The sequence below is a fragment of the Cladosporium halotolerans genome (genome assembly GCF_011745625.1).
Source record: "Cladosporium halotolerans strain TM138-S3 chromosome Unknown Sca1, whole genome shotgun sequence".
NCBI lineage: Eukaryota > Fungi > Ascomycota > Dothideomycetes > Cladosporiales > Cladosporiaceae > Cladosporium > Cladosporium halotolerans.
The window spans coordinates 1092258-1112357 of record NW_027191452.1 but is presented as its reverse complement, the minus strand read 5'-3'; the positions used below and the strand labels follow the sequence as shown (position 1 = coordinate 1112357).

Genomic DNA, 20100 nt, shown 5'->3' with positions numbered 1-20100 from the left:
AGCTTGGGTTCATTTTTGATCATTCCTCCAATGCTGCGTGAATGTCGTACTGCCCATCAGCTTCGCTGATTGTCACGACGACGAACCGCAAGCGGCCATTCGTGTTCTGCGCATTGGATGATACTAAGGCTTCATGCATTCACCCTCGTCTCAGACGGACGCCCAATAGCAGCGAAATTGCCTGTTTCTCGTACTGCAAAGTTGATACAAGTCGTCGGGCAACGAAGTATGTATTGCGCATTTGGTGCCGAAGGGGTGTCGGAGTTCTTTCCCCCGCATGTGCCGATCTTGGCGTTCTTCAGTGCTCCAAATAATGCGACGCTTTTATCGTCAACCTCGAACGTTATCATCGCTGGTGACCTATTGTGCAGATCGATACCCACTTCGGGGTACACATCATCTGCCGGCTGGCGTGGGACGATCACCAAGGCGGGCAAGCGGCCAAGGTCTGTACGCCGACTGCAACCCTGTAGGTATATCAAATGAGTCTTCCTGCATTTTTCACTCATCCTACGGTTTCCCAGCGTTTTGCGTCGCACTAGATTATCAGAATGTCAGCCGTCGAAGACGAGAAGCGAGGCGGCTACGAGTCGCCACTGGAAAAGACTGTCTCAGAAACAGCGTCAAATCGCGAGGATGATTCTGAAAGAGACTGGACTGCCGAGGAGGAAAAGAAGCTGGTGTAAGTCTGTCTACTCTCGAGCGGCGCAAGATAGTTGGCTCACTGCTTCAGACGGAAGGTTGACCTGCGCGTCTTCCCAATGCTTTGCATCGTATTTGGACTTGCAATGCTTGATCGGAGCAACATCTCTGCTGCGTATATCGCGGGCTTGGATGAGGATGTGCAACTAAGCGTCGGACCGCGCTATTCGATCACATTGTTGGTGTTTTTCATTTCATATGCATTGTTTGAGATCCCATCCAATTACGCCATCCGTCGTATCGGCGCTCGTTGGTGGCTCAGCTTTCTTGCGGTCTCTTGGGGAGCTTGCGTTCTTGGGATGGGCTTCATCCAGCGATGGGAAGTCCTTGCTGTGCTGAGAGTGCTTCTGGGCTTATTCGAAGCGGGTATACTGTCATTTCCATGTTCGCTTGGGATGCTGGCATACTAACAATCGCAGGCATTTTTCCCGGTGCAATTTTCGTGATCGCCTCCTGGTATCGGACATACGAGACCGCCCAAAGGGTCTCAATCTTCGTATGTGGTTGAACAAAACTTGGGAAGAAGGCACAGCACTGACTGATGGTAGTACATGGCTTCAATGATTGCTGCTGGGTTTGGACCTATATTTGCATACGCTTTGTCGCTCATAAGAGCCGGCGGCCCAGACTCGGACTACCAACAGGGCTGGCGATGGATCTTTATAATTGAGGGCGCGGTAACCATAGTTGCTGGACTGCTGTCTCCGCTATTCTTGATTGAGTTCCCGGAAAAGGCCACCTTTCTTACCGAGCGCCAAAAGCACATCGCTCAGACGAGAGTCCGTCTCGAAAAAGAAAGTAAAGAGATCAAGCACGCGAGCTTCAAAGAAACACTGATCATGCTCATCGATTGGAAAGTCGGCCTTTAGTAAGTTTTGTCGTCAATCTCGTGAAGATACCGTGACTGACCCGAAACAGCGCCTTTCAGTACTTCGTCGCTGGCACAAGCGTATACTCGCTATCCTTCTTCCAGCCAGTCATTTTGCGCGATGGAATGGGGTTCAGTTACGCTGAGAGTCAGCTATTGCAGTCACCTCCGTATGTCTTCGCAATCATCTGCAGCTGCATCTCAGCCTGGGTTTCCGACAAAATGCGGATACGTTGGCCAGTCATGGTGTTCCAAGCTGCTGTGGCAGTCCTTGGACTCCTGATGGTGCTTTACGCGGTGGTGCCTGCGGCACGCTACGTCGGCCTCTTCCTTGCGATCTACGGTTGCCAGTCCAACATTCCCAGCTCGCTGGCGTACGGGCAGAATCAAACCGCCCGCCCGGAGAAGAGAGGCCTTGTGGCCGCTGCCAGCATTAGTGGTGGCGCGATCGGAGGTATTTGCGGCAGCACTATCTTCAGAAGCCAGGACGCGCCGCAGTATCTGCCAGGGATGTGGACAACCATCACTCTGCAGATACTCTACTGCATTGTCACCTTCTCTCTGTCGATGTACTTCAAGCGCCAGAATCGACTTGCTGACGAGGGCAAGAGACCAGCTTTGGAAGGCGTGGAGGGATTCCGGTACGCGCCATGATATACCTTACCGCTTAGCCAGAATGGCGTTTATACTCTCCACATTTGGAACATCATAGTCTTAAGAGAACGTTGATAGATCGATTGCTCTCGATGGGTTGTTTTCTTTCGTACTAAAAGTTACTCTTTGTAGTCATATTCTTTCGCCCACGTTCTACGGCCTCTATACGCAAATGGCCGTGCCGTTTTCTCTCCTAACAAACTCGAGGAAGGGTGCCAGCTCTGAGACTCTAGCGACGGCATCATCAACCAGGAAGACCGCCGGCTTTCCCAACGGGGCGGGAACCTTGACGTCTTGCCCTCCATGGAATGTCTCATTTGTCCAGACATGGGTGAAGCTCCTGCTCACGTCTCCTGGCAAGTAGACGCTCAATTCCCTGACTTCGGGGTCGAGGACAGGAGCCACATACAAGTGAGCGCCGAGGTAGAAGCTTTCATAGCTGATGTGATGGGTCCTCAAGTCGCTCGGATGATACATTACCGGCCCGCGCAAGAGTGGCCAACCTTTTGTCTCACTTTCCGTCTCCAGGATGTGGCGTCTGTAGGGCCCTAGAGCAACGAACATCCGCGCATTATACGCGTACCAGTCGTAAGTCGAGGCGTTGGAGTAAAATTGCGCATTGACAGATGGGATGTTACCCTCGTGGCTGCGGAACACAGCACTGCTGACTGCCGCCATCTCGCCCCAACGGCCTAGCAGCTCGGCCGACCTGGTCAAGTTGTAGTCGTCGTACGTGAGAGTGGTCGTGTATCCGCCGATGTCCGAGTGCAGCTGAGCATAGCCCGACAGACCCATGTGGACCTGGCTAGTGACGGCTGACTTGAGCCCGTCGTTGACTCCCCATCCGACGTTCTGGTCGCCGACCCAGAAAAGATTGGTGTATTTGGCCGAGCCTGTGGAGGCCGAGCGGTGGAACAGCAGCGCTTCGGACTCGAGGCCAAGCTTTTCCACGATCCTGCGCTGGAGTTGCGCCCAAAGGTAAGGGTAGCGGTTGTGGTAGTAGTAAGCGTCGCGGACCATACCGAAGAGGCTGACGTCTGGGGTCACAGGGGTGTATTCGCCAAAGTCGGTCATGAAGCCGCTGATGTTTGCGTTCCAGACTTGGTCACGCATGATCTCTGCGAACCACGCTTGAACATCGGGGTTCGTGATGTCGACGATTCCCGCTTCTAACCCTGGGCCGGAGGATATGACCGCGGTGCCATTGGTGGTAGTATTGAGAACAAAGTAGCCAAGCCTGTCCGCCTCTTCGTAGAGATTGCGCTGATAGCCTGATGCCTTGGTGCTGACATTCGTGAGGAACGTGTTGACGTAGCTGAGCGTCCGGACGTTGAAGTCATCTCGCAAGTTCTGTACAAACTCCGTCCATCTGGGGTACAACTCTTCATCTGACTCCCAATTCCACCACAGGCGACTGATGTTCACGTAAGGCCCAGGTTGCTCGTGTATACCTTCCCAATCCTGCAGCCAAACGCCTGCAATAGGGCAGCTATGATTGAGTCCTTGCTGCACAATTGATTGCACCTTCTCCTCACCGCCTTGGATGCCCAGAATGGCACCTTGGTCAACCCATTTGGGAAGCGCAGGCATTCTTCCAGTGTACTGGGTGAGCAGTTCGACAGCTTCGAACATGTCGGTGCCTCTGCCAAATGCACCTTCGACGCTCAGACTGTCATATCGAATCTCGACCGAGTTTGGTTCTGTGAAGTTGAAGGTTGAATACCCCGTCGATTCCTCAGTGAGATAGAAGAATCCTCCGCTGGTGGTGACATATGACGGATTAGCGGTGTATGTGGTATATCTGTCGCCACCGTGGAACTCGCCGTCCTCATTCTGGAGGCTTGTAATGGGCTCATCTCCGCGACCGACACCTTGCTCTCGGGTAAAGACAGGGACGGTCTGATTCTTCAGCGAGCCAAAAGATGCTTGAGCTCCTAGTCCATATACACCCTCCTCTTGGGTGGAAGGGAGATTCAGGAAGACCTTATTGAGGGTGGTATTGGAAGTGCTTTCGTCGCTCACTTCGATTCGGAATGATACACGGTTCGGCAGGTCCTCCGGAAGCCACAGTTTCAGAGAGTAAGGGGCGGTTTTGGTACCGCAGTCAAGAAGGTGTCCTGAGATCACGATCGATGTGGAGAAGTTTGCGTTGTCCAGTGGTGCGAAATCGATGCCGCTGACGTTCTGACCCTGGCACTTGTCTTTTTCGACATTCGTGATGTTGAATGCGCCGTCTGATGATTCTACAATATCTTCTCCGTGGCTAGCACTGATGATTGGCCAGGTGGAAGCAGTTGACCAGATCGTCTCGTTGCCATGGGAAAGTGTTATGCTTTCATGCTCAATGTTGACTTCATAAGAGCCGAGCTTCCAGACGTTTGTTTTGGTTCGCGTATGTCTTTTGTTTGAGGACGAGTTGGCTGGTAGGACCGCTAGCGCCCAGCATATTGCCCTTAACAGCATGAGCGGGATATGGCGTGGTGCAATCGAAAACTAGGAATTGCGCCACTCTAGCAAGTGATAGCGGAGATGGAGAAATAATTCGATGTATAGACGCGAAGAGCTCGATTTGGCACAATGCAAAGTAGTCTGAACAATCTCTAGCGAGGCGTTTCGTCAATGCCGTAAAGACCCTCAAACATTTTATACCTACCTTCGGCCTTTGAAAGAGGCGAACGTCATTGAGGAGTCGGCTCAGAGTCACCCCAGTGGAACACATCCATCGATGCCATTGGTACGATCATCCGCTCGGTGGCCTGGGCGTGAGGCTGCCACGTGCCTGGGGGAAGCATTTTCGCATGCGAGTCAGCGAATGTAACATTGCAGAGCTAGCAATTGATTTCATGACATGGATGGTGGAGACACACGGTAACGGAAAACGACCGGAATGGATCTCCAGATAATTTAAGTGGAGTGAAAGTGAGCGGTGGACCACTCTCAAAGTTTGTCCTCGCTTGGCGGCTGAACCATCTCCCAGGAACGCCGTTCATCAGGTTGTGGTTTTCCGAGTCTTTACCACCTATGAGAGACCATGGGAAGCACATCTCAGGCGGAATATTTGAACAGATCTCGCAAACGGGGCCCACGGCAATGCAAGCCGAACCACTGTCGAGGTGACAAGGGGCAGGTGACGTTCCTGGACGAAGAAAATGACATTTCAATGAAGGCAATGTGGAACACCGCGACATGGAACAGGGCTTCCAAACCGTTCATGGGCCAACACTGGCGGCCCGCTGCGAACAGAGGATATCATCAATTGAAATCACGTGGACACAGCACGCGGAAAACCACCAGAGCGCTCTCCGTGGCGCGTGTGGCTGGGGGTTGGCGTCCCCTTGGTCTGGATCGACCAGTCGGGGCTTGCCGCATCGCGGGGATGGTCCCACTTCCAAGCTCATGCATGGAGGAGCACTTGGCAACGCAGCACCTCACCAAGGTACTCAAGTCGGAGTGAGCAGTTGCGTCGCTCCAATCTTCTTACTCACCTCGTTAATCCACGTTGAATGCCTACCTTCCGTGACCATTGAGCAGACACTTCACCTTACTGTGTTTAGCATTGTGACTACTGTACATCCAATTCCCACCGAGTAACTTCGAACTCTCAACTGAAGCATTGAAGTAAGACCCTACCGCGACGCTGTACCGAGAGAGTGCATTTGCTTGCCAGAAGCAGACTTCGCTTTGTGTGGATGAGTCCAGATTCCAAAGCACATCATGTCGTACGAAGCAATGGAAGAGTTGACATTGTCCGACATGTCGGACTTTGAAGAAATCCTCACACCAGATGAAGCAGAGAGCATTGAATGGAGTCCTCATTCGCAAGGATCCCCAAGCCCGTACAGGGCTTCCACAATGGCCGGTGAACGTCCCCACCCACCATGGAGCGGCCATCGTGACAGGCTTGTTGGAATTGTGGATATGGGCAGGTGAGACCATGCCGTCGTGCAGGCTGTGTTCCAAGTAGTCCAGTGGGATGACTGACAAAACGAAATAGCAACGGTATTCGCTTCTCGATTTCAGATCTCTCGGAGCCAATGACACGCATCATGCCTGCTGTCATGGTCTATCGCTCCTCCATCTCTCTGTACGATGCTCAATTCGACGACTCCACTGGCTTGCAGATACCAATCCCTAAAAAGACAATCGATGCTGTTTGCAACGCATTGCGTCGCTTTCAGATTATCTGCTCGGACTTCAGGGTAGCCGACGACCAGATTCACGTCCTCGCAACTGAGGCAACTCGAGTGGCAAAGAATTCTGCGCAGCTGCTGAGCTCTATCAAAGCCGCTACAGGCTGGGATGTGAAGCTGCTCGATAAGGAGGATGAAGGTCAGGTCGGCGCATTGGGCATTGCGAGTGGCTTCATGGCCATGGAGGGTCTGGTAATGGACCTTGGCGGCGGCAGCACACAGATCAGCTGGATTATCAGCCAGGACGGCAACATTCGGACAAGTCCTCGGGGAGCTTTCAGTTTCCCGTATGGAGCGGCCGCTCTCACCAAGAAACTAGAGGAACTCAAGGACGGCAAAGACAAGGATGAAGCCAAGAAGTCTGTGGACGAGTTTCGAAAGGAGATGATCGCGAACTTCAGACACGCTTACGATAACCTTGAGATCCCTGATGTCCTCAAGGAGCAGGCGAAAGCAGACGGCGGCTTCCGTATTTACCTGTCTGGTGGCGGATTCCGAGGGTGGGGATACCTGCTCTTGTATCTGGACCAAACAGATGAGCACTACTATCCGATTTCGATTATTAACGTGAGCAGTTCTACGAAATTGGAGAGAAATCGCGTGCTTGACTGACTCTTCACAGGGATATACGGTCGGCCGGGACAAGTTCCAAGACACTGAGAAAATCAAAGAGATCGCGAAAGCTGCTGAAAACGTCTTCCGAGTGTCAGACAGACGCAGGGCACAGGTCCCGTCAGTCGCATTTCTGGTCAATGCCTTGGCCGAAGCCATTCCTCTCGGCATCGATGAGGCACACTTCTGCCAGGGAGGCGTTCGCGAGGGCTACCTTTTCCGAGACCTACCAGTGTCAATTCGCAAGCAGGCACCTCTGGAAGTATCCACCCGCAACTTCGTACCTGGAAACAGGAAGCACATTCAGGACCTGCTCGAAAGCGCAATTCCCGAGAACTCGCACGACGGCTCCAGGTCGTTCCCCCATGAGTTTGGACATCATGTCATCGACGCCTTCGCCAATGTCATGTACGTCCACATGTTCATGTCCAAAGAGACGGCTTCGACGGCGGCGCTGTACAGCACTTCGACTGGCATCATGTCCTCGACGCACGGCGTCTCTCACCAAGATCGCGCAAGGTTGGCGCTCATGCTACAGGCGCGATACCGTGGTGAGCTACCGCCTCGCGAAGTGGACTTCCGTGAGGCACTCCGTAGCATCATCAGTGCTAAGGACGTTTGGTGGGCACAATATCTTGGTCGGGTTGGATACTTGATCACGTGCTTGTACCCGACCGGCAAAATCCACCACTCTAGGCCCAAAGTCCTGTTCTCGGCGGACTGGACCTGGACCGCGGGCAAGAAGAAGAACAAGCTTGGGCTTGTGCTAACGATTTCCTTGCAAAAAGTCAAGAACGACCCGTCCCATTTCAAGAAGACTATCGAGGACAACATCAGAAAAATCGAGAAGGCAGGCAAGAAAAAGAATTGGAGTGGCGATCCGGCGTGGGGACTCAAAGTGCAGGTGAACGTGTCCGAGGAAGGCATTATCTGAGATTGTACAGTAGCTTATTTGGCAGCGAGTCTTATCGCAAATGTAACCAAGATGAATATAGACAGGTCACAAAGTCGCTGCAAGATGTGAAGGAGGCTGGGAAGATGCATGTTATCCTTGTCGTTGGGCGGTTGCTCTGACACCGCCCCGCGAGCGACGTTGCACAACAGATGCCATCGAATAGAGGGTGGCAGACAGCGCCGAATGGTTTAAAATGCGATGGCTGGGAGCCCCGGAATTGCCAGGGCTTTCAATCAAACTTCTAGCTGTCCCAGTGCAAAATGAGCTCCCAGCTGGCGTCATCTGACGAGCGGTGCTTAATCAAAAGGCACCGTGCACGAGCGCCAGCGCCAGCGCGACCCCTCGCCCCCGACCGTCAAATTCTCACCAATTCGATTACCCGTCGCATTCCGCGTTGCGCCCGACACCCTCTCGACTTCACCCACCACCTGCAACATCTCAACAACGCTGCCTTGTCTGCGCTGCAAAAAGCCGCATTCACAATGGCGAACGACACGGTAGACGAAACGAAGAAGATCACGATCGACGTGCACGAGTTCGTGCGCACCAGGGATGCGGTAAGTACGGCGTCGTCCTGTCGGCGCGCGTTGCGACGCGACCGCGCCGGTCACAACATGCGAATAACAATCGCGCACTTTCCACGAGCAACGCGCTGATGCACCTGCCAGCTTACTTCGGCGTATGTGTCGCTGTCGTCGTCTATCGACCGCGCCGTGAAGGCTTACATCGACCACACCAACGTCGTCCTCGCCGGCGACGCTTCCCTCGCGACGCTCGATGTGTCCATGCTGCAGCAGCCCTTCCACGGCATTGCCGCACCGCAGCTCGCACAGCTCGCGCTCGCGCACCAGCAGCAAGACGGCCAGGCCCCGGCGACCGCCGCGCCAGTCGAGGCCGACGGCAAGAAGAAGCGCAACTACAAGCCGCGCGACCCGAACGCGCCCAAGCGGCCGTTGACTGCCTACTTCCGCTACCTGCAGGAGCAGCGCGGCCCGCTTGCGCAGCAAATGGCCAAGGACAGCAACGGCCCCGGCAAGCCTGGCGACATTAGCAAGGCCGCTACTGAGCGCTGGAAGGCGATGAGCGAGGAGGACCAGGCTCCTTACAAGGAAGCCTACCAGCGCGCGCTCAAGGACTATGACCGTGAGGTCGCTGCCTACAAGGCCGCCAACGGTGAGGGCGTCGTCGAAGAGGCGCAGGCCAACGGTGCCGCGGAGAAAGAGGGCGAGGCAAGCGACACTGAGAGCGAGTCTTCCTCTGAGGAAGAAGCCGCACCTGCCATGCCGCCTCCTCCGCCCAAGGTCGCCAGCCCGGAGGCCAAGAAGACGCCCAAGTCTGCCATGAAGAAGACCAAGAAGGACGCGAAACCTGCAGAGGACGTCCCTGCCACGCCGCAGTTCAGCAGCATCAACCCCACCGTTCCTGTCCCTGCTCCCTCCTCTTCTCAGCGCAAGAGCTCCAGCCCCGAGCTGAAGCGCAAGGCTGCCGCTGAGACTGGCGAAGAGGGCACCAAGAAGAAGCGTGGTCGCAAGACCAAGGCTGAGAAGGCCGCTGAGGCCGAGGCCGAGGCCGAGGCCGAGGCCGCTGCTGCTGCTGCCGCCGCTCCTGTTGTCCCCGCCTCCGATGCCAGCAGCGACAAGCCCAAGAAGGACAAGAAGAAGAAGAGAAAGTCTGAGGCTTGACTTGGTGCGACACCAGTGACCAACAGGAAGCGACTTTCGTTCGGAGTTGAGATGGGTGGAGAGAGTTCAAGGCGACCAGGCGTTACTGTTGTCAATTTCGAGGATTGAGCTTTGATTGATCGATGGCCTTGTTCTTGTCGAGAATGTGTTCGCGCCCATCTTCTGCTTTTGTAGTAGCGTATACCTTTTCGTACATATGTATGGTTTTGTTTGATTCAGCAATAATAATGGCCAATGCAAGTTTGTCATATCTGAAAGCCTTATCTGCACCCATGTCTCTCTGCAGACCCCGCAACCCCGCCAATTTTCCACCCGCTCAAGCTTCAAGAAAACGAGGGCCACCCTCGTTCTGACGTTCCTCAGCCGTTTCTTTAACGTAAGCGTCTCCATAGTTGACAAGCACGAAACATGCAGCTCGCACCCAAGGAGGTGAATAGGCAATCCTTCTCTCACGGCTGCTGCTTCTAGCGTTGACATGGTGTCTCTAGATTGACAAGCTCCTCATCACCCAAACCGGGCAGCTCGCTCAGCGCCGCCTCGCCCGCGGCGTCCGCCTCAACCACACCGAAGCTCTCGCCCTGATCGCCAGCGTCCTCCACGAACTGATCCGCGATGGCGACCACACCGTCGCCGACCTCATGTCGCTTGGCACGACGCTGCTTGGCCGACGACACGTTCTGCCTAGCGTCCCTTCGTCCCTGACCGAGCTGCAGGTCGAGGGCAACTTCGTCAATGGAACGTACCTCGTGACAGTACACAACCCTATCGCTGGAGATGACGGCAATTTGGAGCGAGCGCTGTACGGCAGCTTCCTGCCGCTGCCGAGCGAAGACAAATTCCCATGGCCGCTACAGGACATGAGCGTGTATGAGCCGGAGCGCCAGCCGGGTGCTGTCGTGGTCGTGAAAGGTGACAAGGGAAAGATCGTGCTGAGCGAAGGTCGGAAGAGGATAAGTCTGAAGGTCACGTCGAAAGGCGACAGGCCAATCCAGGTAGGAAGCCACTATCACTTCGTGGAAGTGAACCCGCTGCTGCAGTTCGATCGTGTGAGAGCGCGTGGATACAAGCTGGATATTGCCGGAGGCACGAGTGTCAGATTTGAGCCGGGTGATTCGAAGACTGTGACTCTAGTGCAGATTGCAGGAAACCAGCTCATCAAAGGTGGAAACGGGTTGGCTACTGGCCACGTTCACGACGAGTCTGTTGCTGCAAGGATGCTTGAGCGGATGCAAGAAGGAGGCTTTTTACATGTTGCGGAACCGGCCGCGGATCAGATCTTGGAACCTTATACGATGTCGAGGGCAGACTACGTCGCCATCTATGGACCGACGGTCGGCGACCGTGTCAGATTGGGAGCTACTGATCTCTGGATTGAGATTGAGAAGGACTTCACTACGTACGGTGATGAGTGCACCTTCGGTGGCGGCAAGACGATCAGAGACGGCATGGGCCAGGCTACTGGCTGGCCTGATAAAGATTGCCTCGACGTGGTCGTGACGAACGCCTTGATCGTCGACTGGACTGGAATCTACAAGGCGGACATTGGTATCAAGAACGGTCTTATCTGCGGCATTGGCAAGGCTGGCAATCCGGACATCATGGAAGGCGTGCATCCTGACATGGTGGTGGGCAGCAACACGGATGTGATCGCTGCTGAGCACGATATCGTTACTGCCGGTGGATTTGATACGCACATCCACTTGATCTGTCCCCAGCAGGCACATGATGCGATTGCGTCGGGTATCACTTCGTTCCTGGGAGGCGGCACTGGACCAAGCACCGGCTCGAATGCAACTACATGCACTCCTAGCGCCACATTGATCAAACAGATGCTGCAGGCATCCGACGGCTTCCCGCTCAACTACGGCATTACTGGAAAAGGAAATGATTCTGAGCCCGGTCCCCTGCGTGAGCAAGTCGAAGCCGGTGTTTGTGGACTGAAGCTGCACGAAGATTGGGGCTCTACCCCGGCCGCTATCGACAACTGCCTGACCGTCTGCGATGAGCACGATGTTCAAGTGCTGATCCACACCGACACCCTGAACGAGAGCGGCTTCGTCGAGACAACCGTCGGCGCCTTCAAAGATCGCACCATTCACACTTACCATACCGAAGGCGCTGGTGGTGGCCACGCTCCTGATATTATCTCCGTCGTCGAGCACGACAACGTCCTTCCTTCGTCCACTAACCCCACCCGTCCTTTCACTGGCAATACACTCGACGAACACCTTGACATGCTCATGGTCTGCCATCATCTTTCCCGTAACATTCCCGAAGACGTCGCCTTTGCCGAGTCCCGTATCCGCGCCGAAACCATCGCCGCAGAAGACGTACTGCACGACCTCGGCGCCATCAGCATGATGTCCTCCGACTCGCAAGCCATGGGCCGCTGCGGCGAAGTGATCCTGCGCACCTGGCACACGGCACACAAGAACAAAGTCCAGCGCGGCCCCCTCCCAGAAGACGCCGGCACGAACGCCGACAACTTCCGCGTCAAGCGCTACATTAGCAAGTACACCATCAACCCGGCTCTCGCGCAGGGCATGGCGCACCTCATCGGCTCGATCGAAGTCGGCAAGCTCGCGGACCTCGTGGTGTGGAACCCGCGCAACTTCGGCGCGAAGCCCACGCAGGTCGTCAAGGGCGGCATGGTCGCTTGGGCGCAGATGGGCGACCCCAACGCCAGCATCCCCACCGTGGAGCCAACGATCATGAGGCCGATGTTCGGCGCTTTCCAGCCTGCGCTGTCGATTGCTTGGGTTTCGAAGGCGGGTGCTGAGGGTGCGGTCAAGGAGTATGGGCTGAAGAAGCGCGTCGAGCCGGTCAAGGGGTGCAGGAGTGTGAGGAAAAGTGATATGAAGTGGAATGATGCGAGGCCGAAGATGAAGGTCGACCCGGAGAGATACGTGAGTTCCCTTTTCTACCCTCAGAGAACTTCTTTTTGGGATGTAAAGCTGACAAAGCTTATAGACTGTCGAGGCCGATGGCATGGTTTGCGAGGCGGAACCGTCGAGTTCCCTGCCATTGAGTCAAGCGTATTTCCTCTTTTAGAATTATCTTCCACAAGATATCATTCCCTCATCATGATCTTCAATACGCGCAACCCCAAGGACCGACTACCTGTTTCTCATTTTCAGAGAGGCAGTATATTTGATTGGGTAGTTTGAGTACTGTCGATAACCTGTATTACGGCACGAATTGAGGTCGAGAACTTATTCATGAGAACTAATAGATGCTAGAGAGTGTAAATGTCGAACGAAACTTGAACGTTGCATTACGTTATAAGTATTTACATAAATCATGCCTTTATAATCACCCTGCGGGATTCAGTGCCACGATCAGGGATTGTTTTCCTGTTTCCGATCATTTACAACTTGCTGACCTCAAGAACGGCCTTGCCGAAGTTCTTGCCCTCGAACAGACCGACAAGACCCTGGCCAGCGTTGTCGATGCCCTCAGTGACGTCCATGGCGGCCTTGAAGGTGCCCTCGCTGAGCCACTTCTGGACCTTCTGCTGGTGCTCGACGGCGTAGCGGGGACCCATGTTGGCGTCGCCGACGATGAAGCCGCGCATGGTCAGGCGCTTGGCGACGACCTGCATGAGGTTGCGGATCGGGTACTGGTTCTCCGGGCGCAGGTTGTACTGCGAGATCATGCCGCAGGCGACGATGCGGCCGAAGTCGTTCATGCAGGTGATGGCGGCCTCGAGCTGCTCGCCGCCGACGTTCTCGTAGTAGATGTCGACGCCGTTGGGCGCCAGGCGCTTGAGCGCGTCCAGCGGCTTCTCCTTCTTGTAGTTGAAGCCGGAGTCGAACTTCAGGTCCTTGGTGATGAACTCGAGCTTAGCGTCGTCGCCGACGGAGCCGATGACGGTCAGGCCCTCGTGCTTGGCCAGCTGGCCAACGAGCTGGCCGACGGGGCCGGCGGCGGACGAGATGAAGATGGTCTCGCCCTTCTTGGGCGCGCCGATGTCGTAGAAGGAGGAGTAGGCGGTCAGGCCGGGCATGCCGAGGGGACCGAGGAAGTACTTGATGTCGAGGTTGTAGGGGTTGTTGAGGACGTTCGCGCTCTCGGCGACCTCCTTGGGCAGAGCGGCGTACTCGGCGGTAGGGGTCTGGAAAAGGCTGACGATCTGGTCACCGGCCTTGAACTTGGGGTTGTCGCTCTTGAGGACGGTGGCGATGCCGCCGTTGGTGATGGCGCTGTTCAGCTCGAAGGCGGGCGTGTAGGACTTGATGTGGCTAGGGCGCATGCGGCCGCGCTGGTAGGGGTCGAAGGAGACATAGTGAATTTTGATGGTGATACCGCCGGCGGGAGGGGCCTGCTCGGGGTCGAAGGAGTTGTCCTTGATGCCAATGTGCTCGCCGGGCACGATCTTCTCGCTGGGGTGGGCGAGGTATGTGAGAGTCTTGTTCTGCACCATGATGGCGGTAGTGGGGTTGTGAAGTGAGGGGTGGAGAGGGAAAGTGAGGTCAAAGTGGGATGTGAAGAAGTGTGCGGAGGGAAAGGAAGGAAACGGTGGACTGATATAATACTCAAGGGACTCAATGGACGATGCCTCGGCAGTGGACCGGGCAATGCTTAGAAATGGGCCTCGACAGCGTGTTTCGCGGTGTACGGGGCAATGCACGAGCGTGGGAGGCGATGGGCGGCGGGCAGCAGACGCTAGAAGGGCGATGTTCTTCCACAGCAGTGGAGGGTCCGGCGATGTCATCCAAACACAGCAAAAACGTCAGTTGAGCCTCGGCCGATTCACGCGCGGAAGCAGCCTGCCAGTCCCTGCGCCTCCGAGCAACGGCCGTATGCAGCAAATTTGGGTGCGAGCACGGCCACACCGCGCGTGTGCAGCAGTTGTGCAGAGCGCATTGCTTTGTCAGATGAAAGTTTGTTCTTGCAATGCTTTTGTGCGGGCGACGACTGCATTACTACACCGCGGGCCTGACGACCGTCCAGGTAATGCCCTCCGTGTAAGGCGGCAAGCCGAAGTGTAGGCGCAGAAAGGGTGCGATCTCCGAGCAAGCCGGCTACATGAACATGCCAGCAACAACTCCACCTCAACCCACCTGATGCCACGCAAGTGTACGGGGAACTCTTGACACAGGCGACATGCGAAAGCGGCAGGGCCAGCCAGATGCATGGTACCGACTCGCACGTTGCCAATACTCCCTGCAAGGCTGGCTCATCACGAACAGAGGAAATGCAACTCGCCGTGACCCTGGATGGCAATTCCGTCATACCTTGCCCTGCAGCGGGCTCCGCGGTGCGGGTTGATCAAGCAGCATCAACCCTACATCCCACCTTCACCCCTTCGTAATCCAGGTCCCTGCCAAAGCACGCCACCATGGCCGACGATAACCCTCCTCCATACACCGACGAGCCACAGGCTCCTGTAGAGAAAGCCAATGGCGCTGGATCGCGGGGCCCTCGCCCGCCGTTCCCTCTGGATCTGCCCGCTCTTAACATGATTCGCGGCAAGCGCGTGATTCTCGCATCTGCTTCGCCGCGAAGAAAGCAACTGCTTGCACAGGTACGCTGTCCCTGCCTGTCGCGCTCCATGCGACATCCCCATCGCCCACCGCCGCTCCCAAAGCCTCCAGACTAACCCCCCGCCAGATCGGCCTCACCGACCTCGAAATCATCCCCTCCACCGCCCCCGAAGACCAATCCCACTCGCTCCCGCCCTTCGAATACGTGCTCGCGACCGCCACCACTAAAGCCCAGAATGTCTACGCCGCGACCATCGACTCGCCCGAAGGCGAGCCCGCTCTCGTCCTCGCGGCCGACACGGTGATCTGCACGCACCTGGGCCAGATCCTGGAGAAGCCGCGCAACGAGCGCGAGCACATCGCGACGCTGAAGATGCTGCGCGACGGCAACAACGGCTGGCACAAGGTGTACACGGCGGTGGTGGCGATGGCGCCGCTGGAGAGCGCGGTCGACCCGGGCTACGCGCTCGAGCACCACGTCGAAGAGACGGCGGTCAAGTTCGACCAGAGCGTGACGGACGAGCTGATCGTGTCGTATGTCAAGACGAGGGAGGGCGCGGACAAGGCGGGTGGGTATGGCATCCAGGGCGTGGGGAGCATTCTTGTCGAGAAGATTGATGGCACGTTTGACAATGTGGTCGGCTTGCCTTTAAGGGCTACGCTGCAGGTCATTGAGAGTGTGGTGGTCGAGCCTGGGCAGATGGAGGAGGTGGACAACGTGCTTTAACGCAAGCTTGACCGGTTTGATAACAGATGATACCTGGGGCCTACGCTGCGGACGTGGTGTTTTGCTTGACAAGATAAACTATGTTATATCTGCGGGAGTTCGTCGATCTTATTGATTATATCGTCAAAACTGGGCTCGAAATGCCCAAATTATCATTATACTTCATGTCTTTCTCCCTGCTGTTCTGGTATGGTAGTTGTGAGGCCACGCCGTCTCATCACTTTCCCTTGCCTCCAGATCATTCAATTGTGTGCCATCGCAACGTACTGGGCACAAAGTGTCATCGACTGCGAATGGTTTCTCACCCGCCAGCGAATGTGTAGCCCACACCTGGCGATGAGGCCTGCCTGCGCACTTCTAGGGTAGCGTCTCTCGGTAGCCGGGTCTCGCAAACCCGAGACGCCAGCCAATCAGAAGCGCAGCCTCGGCCGAGCCCAGCTGCATCGAGCCAAAATCGCGAGGGAGGAATACAGACACGCCGCTCGCAATCGCGTACACGCACCATCTCCCACACGGCATATAAGGCCACGGTACGCACCCCGTGCTCCAAAATGTCGCGAATCTGTCGCTGCCGAGCTGGAAGCGTTTTCTTGCCGCGCCCACGCTCCAAAACCGCCACACTACTTCCACGACTCCATGTCCGCCCCTAAGGTCCTCATATCCGGCTCTGGGATCGCTGGAAGCGTCTTTGCCTTCTGCCTTCTCAGAGCCTATCTGAAAGCCAACATCACAATCGTGGAGCGAGCTCCAGGACTCCGGCTGACAGGAGCGAGCGTGGGTGAGTCGCCTCGTTGCCGACCGCTATTGGGAGGCGCAAGCGTCAATCATTGATTGATTGGTCGAGAGGCCACAAGCATGCTGATACGGCCCCGGTAGACATCCGCTCCAACGCCGTCGACATCATCAAATGGGCTGGCGTCGAGCAGGCGGTGCGAGACCGCAGCACGCACGAAGCCGGAATGCAACTAGTTCGCAGCGACGGCACTGACATCGCCACTATCAGAGCGACTGGTCGGACTGACGTCCAGAGCATAACGTCTGAACACGAGATCTTCCGGGGCGACCTTGCGGACATCTTCCTGCGGCCAATTCTGGACAAGGTGAATCTTGTTTTCGACGAGACAGTCGAAAACTACGAGCAGCACAGCGACAAAGTCACCGTGACCTTCGCGAAGAGCAAAAAGGTCGAGTCGTATGATCTGCTCGTCGGCGCGGATGGCTTGTACTCGAAGACCCGCGGCAAAATGCTCGGCGCCAAACCGTCCGAGCACATCCACGGCGGAACAGAGCACGTCGCCTTCTTCACCATCAAACACGATCTTCTCAACGGCGGCTTGCTGGCCAAAGGCTACAGCACGACAAGTGGGCGGACCGCAATTCTGCGTCCCGATCCGGACCCTGCTGGACGCACCAGAGCGATGCTGATGAAGACTGTTTGGCCGAGCGACACCAACAACAGGGCCCGTCTTGCCGACGCTCTCCGCTCTGGGAGTGAGGCGTACAAGCAGCTCATGGAGGAGATGTTCGCGGACGTCGGCTGGCTTACTCCCGAGATCCTGCGGGCAATGTGCGAGAGCGACGACTTCTACTGCTCAACGTTCGCGCAGACGAGGTCGCCAAAGCTGCAAGACGGCAGGGTTGTTTTGCTCGGCGACGCCGGGCACGCTCTCCCGGGTCTTGGAACGAGCCTCGCGATCACGGGAGCATACGTCTTGGCCGGTGAGATGTTGCTGAACGGTGCAGACTTCACAGCGGCCACTAAGCGGTACGAGGATCTCTGGCTGCCGTATGTCAAGAAGCAGCAAAGCCAAGAGTCAAAGCTGCCGATGCTGCTGCTCAACCCTCAATCAGCCTGGGGAGTAGCCATCCGAGACGTGCTGTTCAGACTCGTGGTCGGGAGTGGATTTCTGGAACTCGCAATGCGTGCGAGCGCAATGTTGGGATTTTCCGAAGCCAAATTATCCATGCCGGAGTATCCCTGGCCGGCCATCGAGAGGGTGCAGCAAGAGGTGGGGGTTTGAAGCGCGCAGACTTGCTTTCGGTCCCATGACGGACTTGTCTCCGGTGGTCGTCATCCCCGGGGCGCAGTTTGAAAGTCGCAGCGGTTTGCCAGTCTCAAAACTTGCGTTGCGTTCGATTATAACCGATCCAAACTTCAGGCTCTCTCGTATACTGTCCTGAAAAAATGTGCATCGAGATCAGGTCTGCCGTTTATAAGTTGTGCTCAGCTGACACGATCCGAAGCCTCCCATTTGAGATCCATGCTGCGTGGCGGCTGTTTGAGGATCGATTCAAGACTGAAATCTGTAAAAAGGGTGTTCCAAAGGAGAGTCATTCTTGGAGGCTGTATCCGCGGGAAAGCCTGTGTCACATGGCGCGTCGGTCAATACTGTACGGCATCGCATTTCTCGGATTTTGGACCTACCACTTAGCGAGCTTTTACCGCTGAAAGAACTCTTGGCTGATATCGTACCGTCAGTCGTGGAAGGTCGCCTTTCGTCTCCGCTAGATGGTGTCGAGTCCATCGGTAATGAGCTGACAATATCATCGATCGAATGGCCGACGCGCAAGCGCGCCAGCAGCATGCTAGACTCGTTGTCTGAGCCACTGCGCATCGCTTCTATCAGCCGGTTGAGGTCTTGCGGCTGCTCGGTCGCCTCCTTGAGCTTTCGCTTCAGGTCCTCCATCCGGGTCACGCCTTCTTCGACGTTCCACTCGCACGTCTGGTGGCGCTCGCGGCAGCTCCGGCAGGTCGGTCGCTCACCTGAGCACTTGGCCTTCCTGTGGTGGCATTGCTTGCAGGCGCTTCTCACCTGCAGCAGCGCTTTTTGCCCGATTGGTCCGGTCCAGGCACACTTCAGATTTCGCTCCTTGCAGACATCACAGGCAGGCCGCGTGCCCGAACACTCAACTTTGCGGTGCTGGCACTGGAGACACTTGGTCTCGACCCGCCGCTTCTTCTTCCCACCCTGGGAAGAGTCTTGCGGATTGCTGTGGTCTCCCCGGCTCGAGTGCGCTTCGCTGCTGCTCTCGGGCCGACCGTCCATTCCGAAGGAGGCGCTGGGGTCTGAGCCTTGACGCTGAGAGGGCGTAACGTTGTTGCTGCCCGCAAAAGAAGCACCGGAGAACTGGTGCATCATCTTGATTGTTGGGGAGATCCGGTGGCCATGTCAGGGAAGAGGTGCGCTTCGGGCCAGCAGGCGATCTTTAGAGTTGGAGCTCGACTTACGCCGCGACCGGGCTGGCTGGGCTGGTGTATCAGGGGTCACTCTCAGGTCACTGGAGGAGACGGCGAGGGTTGCTTGGAGCCACGAAAAGGTGCTGCAGCGCGCTGGGGCTGATTATAAGGTGGGGCGCGCGACGGTGCGGCAGTAATCGAGCATGTAGGTGCACGCAGGCCCAGGGCGAGAGCAAGCAGCGGGCTGACTGGCCGGGGCCGCGGGGGCACAGGCGACTTGGGAAGTCAGAGTTCGAGCCGGGGCATGCATGGATTTGGATTTGGTGTCTGCCGGGAGACGTTTTGCGCGACTGCCACCAGTGATAAGGTCGGGAGTGACGACACTCACGCGCCACCCGAGTCAGAGCCTCAAAGCCGCCCTGTCCATATGTTTGGTCCCTACTTTGCACCCTGCAGCAATTGGGTTGGGCGGTGCGAGCCACTCGCACAACTGCTGTGCACGGGAGGCGGACGGCACACGGTCATCCCCCGTGGGCCAGGCCAGGCTCACGACTGCATGAGCCTGGGCGACAGTGATGCCGCTGGGCCTGGGCCAAAGGTCCAGGCAAAGAGCGAGGCGTTCGCGGCGCGGGAGGCTCAGTGGCACACTGGCGGGCGACGTTATGCCGCAGGCTGGCATATGCCCTCGGCAGAAAAACAGAGCGATGCCGTTCGAGGCAAAGAGGCGAGCGTCCGCCCGGCATCAGTAGTCTCACGCAAGCATTACCACAATGCGCGTGTGCGCCTCCTGGGCACAGCAGAAGCCAGGCCCTACGCGGGGCGCGGTACACAGACGTCCTCGCAGGCACATGCTCCACGCTCTGCGTGTGCAGGGCGCCGGCGATGCGATCGGACGGCGGTTGGCGGCAATGCCGCAGCCCGCAGCATCGATCGCCGTGCCCGACTCCGGCCTCAGGTCCGTCGGACGCGGAGCGCAGTCCGCTCATGCAGCGACTCGCGCGGACGCCCACCCACGCCACCCCACCGGCGCCCTGCCCGAGCCGCCC

General features: G+C 56.7%; 9 protein-coding genes across 9 annotated transcripts; 6 read left to right on the top strand and 3 right to left on the bottom strand.

Annotated features, from left to right (window-relative positions):
- Positions 1–269: 269 nt before the first annotated feature.
- WHR41_00410 (uncharacterized protein) lies at positions 270–2425 on the top strand. The gene is made up of 5 exons (XM_069369016.1): positions 270–682; positions 734–1068; positions 1122–1198; positions 1251–1570; positions 1621–2425. The coding sequence occupies exons 1-5, from the start codon at positions 552–554 to the stop codon at positions 2222–2224; spliced, it is 1467 nt and encodes a 488-aa protein (XP_069234039.1). The 5' UTR covers positions 270–551; the 3' UTR covers positions 2225–2425.
- On the bottom strand, positions 2387–4687 carry WHR41_00409 (uncharacterized protein; the record flags this gene model as incomplete). The annotated part of the gene is made up of 1 exon (XM_069369015.1): positions 2387–4687. The coding sequence occupies one exon, from the start codon at positions 4685–4687 to the stop codon at positions 2387–2389; it is 2301 nt and encodes a 766-aa protein (XP_069233930.1).
- A 927-nt stretch (positions 4688–5614) lies between these two features.
- On the top strand, positions 5615–8037 carry WHR41_00408 (uncharacterized protein). Its single transcript, XM_069369014.1, has 3 exons — positions 5615–6150; positions 6219–6981; positions 7037–8037. Exons 1-3 carry the CDS (start codon positions 5939–5941, stop codon positions 7958–7960), a joined length of 1899 nt encoding a protein of 632 aa, XP_069233929.1. The 5' UTR covers positions 5615–5938; the 3' UTR covers positions 7961–8037.
- A 279-nt stretch (positions 8038–8316) lies between these two features.
- WHR41_00407 (uncharacterized protein) lies at positions 8317–9663 on the top strand (the record flags this gene model as incomplete). Its single annotated transcript, XM_069369013.1, has 2 exons — positions 8317–8538; positions 8650–9663. The coding sequence occupies exons 1-2, from the start codon at positions 8464–8466 to the stop codon at positions 9661–9663; spliced, it is 1089 nt and encodes a 362-aa protein (XP_069234120.1). The 5' UTR covers positions 8317–8463.
- A 358-nt stretch (positions 9664–10021) lies between these two features.
- On the top strand, positions 10022–12998 carry ure1 (Urease). Its single transcript, XM_069369012.1, has 3 exons — positions 10022–10092; positions 10152–12569; positions 12634–12998. The coding sequence occupies exons 1-3, from the start codon at positions 10072–10074 to the stop codon at positions 12712–12714; spliced, it is 2520 nt and encodes an 839-aa protein (XP_069233927.1). The 5' UTR covers positions 10022–10071; the 3' UTR covers positions 12715–12998.
- A 32-nt stretch (positions 12999–13030) lies between these two features.
- Positions 13031–14086, bottom strand: WHR41_00405 (uncharacterized protein; the record flags this gene model as incomplete). Its single annotated transcript, XM_069369011.1, has 1 exon — positions 13031–14086. One exon carries the CDS (start codon positions 14084–14086, stop codon positions 13031–13033), a length of 1056 nt encoding a protein of 351 aa, XP_069233928.1.
- A 616-nt stretch (positions 14087–14702) lies between these two features.
- WHR41_00404 (uncharacterized protein) lies at positions 14703–16036 on the top strand. Its single transcript, XM_069369010.1, has 2 exons — positions 14703–15190; positions 15277–16036. Exons 1-2 carry the CDS (start codon positions 15005–15007, stop codon positions 15874–15876), a joined length of 786 nt encoding a protein of 261 aa, XP_069234121.1. The 5' UTR covers positions 14703–15004; the 3' UTR covers positions 15877–16036.
- Positions 16037–16338: 302 nt separating this feature from the next.
- On the top strand, positions 16339–18203 carry WHR41_00403 (uncharacterized protein). Its single transcript, XM_069369009.1, has 2 exons — positions 16339–16654; positions 16753–18203. The coding sequence occupies exons 1-2, from the start codon at positions 16513–16515 to the stop codon at positions 17895–17897; spliced, it is 1287 nt and encodes a 428-aa protein (XP_069233925.1). The 5' UTR covers positions 16339–16512; the 3' UTR covers positions 17898–18203.
- On the bottom strand, positions 16991–19287 carry WHR41_00402 (uncharacterized protein). Its single transcript, XM_069369008.1, has 2 exons — positions 18302–19287; positions 16991–18238 (listed from the first exon to the last, which is right to left on the bottom strand). The coding sequence occupies exons 1-2, from the start codon at positions 19014–19016 to the stop codon at positions 18168–18170; spliced, it is 786 nt and encodes a 261-aa protein (XP_069233924.1). The 5' UTR covers positions 19017–19287; the 3' UTR covers positions 16991–18167.
- Positions 19288–20100: the final 813 nt, after the last annotated feature.

Bases quoted from the DNA above. Each gene is read 5' to 3' on its own strand.
- WHR41_00408 (XM_069369014.1), top strand. From the start codon at position 5,939: ATGTCGTACGAAGCAATGGAAGAGTTGACATTGTCCGACATGTCGGAC. The intron at 6,151-6,218 runs GTGAGACCATGC...AAAACGAAATAG, and splicing joins GGAATTGTGGATATGGGCAG to CAACGGTATTCGCTTCTCGA. The intron at 6,982-7,036 runs GTGAGCAGTTCT...GACTCTTCACAG, and splicing joins ATCCGATTTCGATTATTAAC to GGATATACGGTCGGCCGGGA.
- ure1 (XM_069369012.1), top strand. From the start codon at position 10,072: ATGCAGCTCGCACCCAAGGAG. The intron at 10,093-10,151 runs GTGAATAGGCAA...TGGTGTCTCTAG, and splicing joins TGCAGCTCGCACCCAAGGAG to ATTGACAAGCTCCTCATCAC. The intron at 12,570-12,633 runs GTGAGTTCCCTT...CAAAGCTTATAG, and splicing joins AGGTCGACCCGGAGAGATAC to ACTGTCGAGGCCGATGGCAT.
- WHR41_00402 (XM_069369008.1), bottom strand. From the start codon at position 19,016: ATGATGCACCAGTTCTCCGGTGCTTCTTTTGCGGGCAGCAACAACGTT. The intron at 18,239-18,301 runs GTAGGTCCAAAA...CATGTGACACAG, and splicing joins CGGTAAAAGCTCGCTAAGTG to GCTTTCCCGCGGATACAGCC.
- WHR41_00404 (XM_069369010.1), top strand. From the start codon at position 15,005: ATGGCCGACGATAACCCTCCTCCATACACCGACGAGCCACAGGCTCCT. The intron at 15,191-15,276 runs GTACGCTGTCCC...ACCCCCCGCCAG, and splicing joins GAAAGCAACTGCTTGCACAG to ATCGGCCTCACCGACCTCGA.
- WHR41_00410 (XM_069369016.1), top strand. From the start codon at position 552: ATGTCAGCCGTCGAAGACGAGAAGCGAGGCGGCTACGAGTCGCCACTG. The intron at 683-733 runs GTAAGTCTGTCT...TCACTGCTTCAG, and splicing joins GAGGAGGAAAAGAAGCTGGT to ACGGAAGGTTGACCTGCGCG. The intron at 1,199-1,250 runs GTATGTGGTTGA...GACTGATGGTAG, and splicing joins CCCAAAGGGTCTCAATCTTC to TACATGGCTTCAATGATTGC.
- WHR41_00403 (XM_069369009.1), top strand. From the start codon at position 16,513: ATGTCCGCCCCTAAGGTCCTCATATCCGGCTCTGGGATCGCTGGAAGC. The intron at 16,655-16,752 runs GTGAGTCGCCTC...CGGCCCCGGTAG, and splicing joins GCTGACAGGAGCGAGCGTGG to ACATCCGCTCCAACGCCGTC.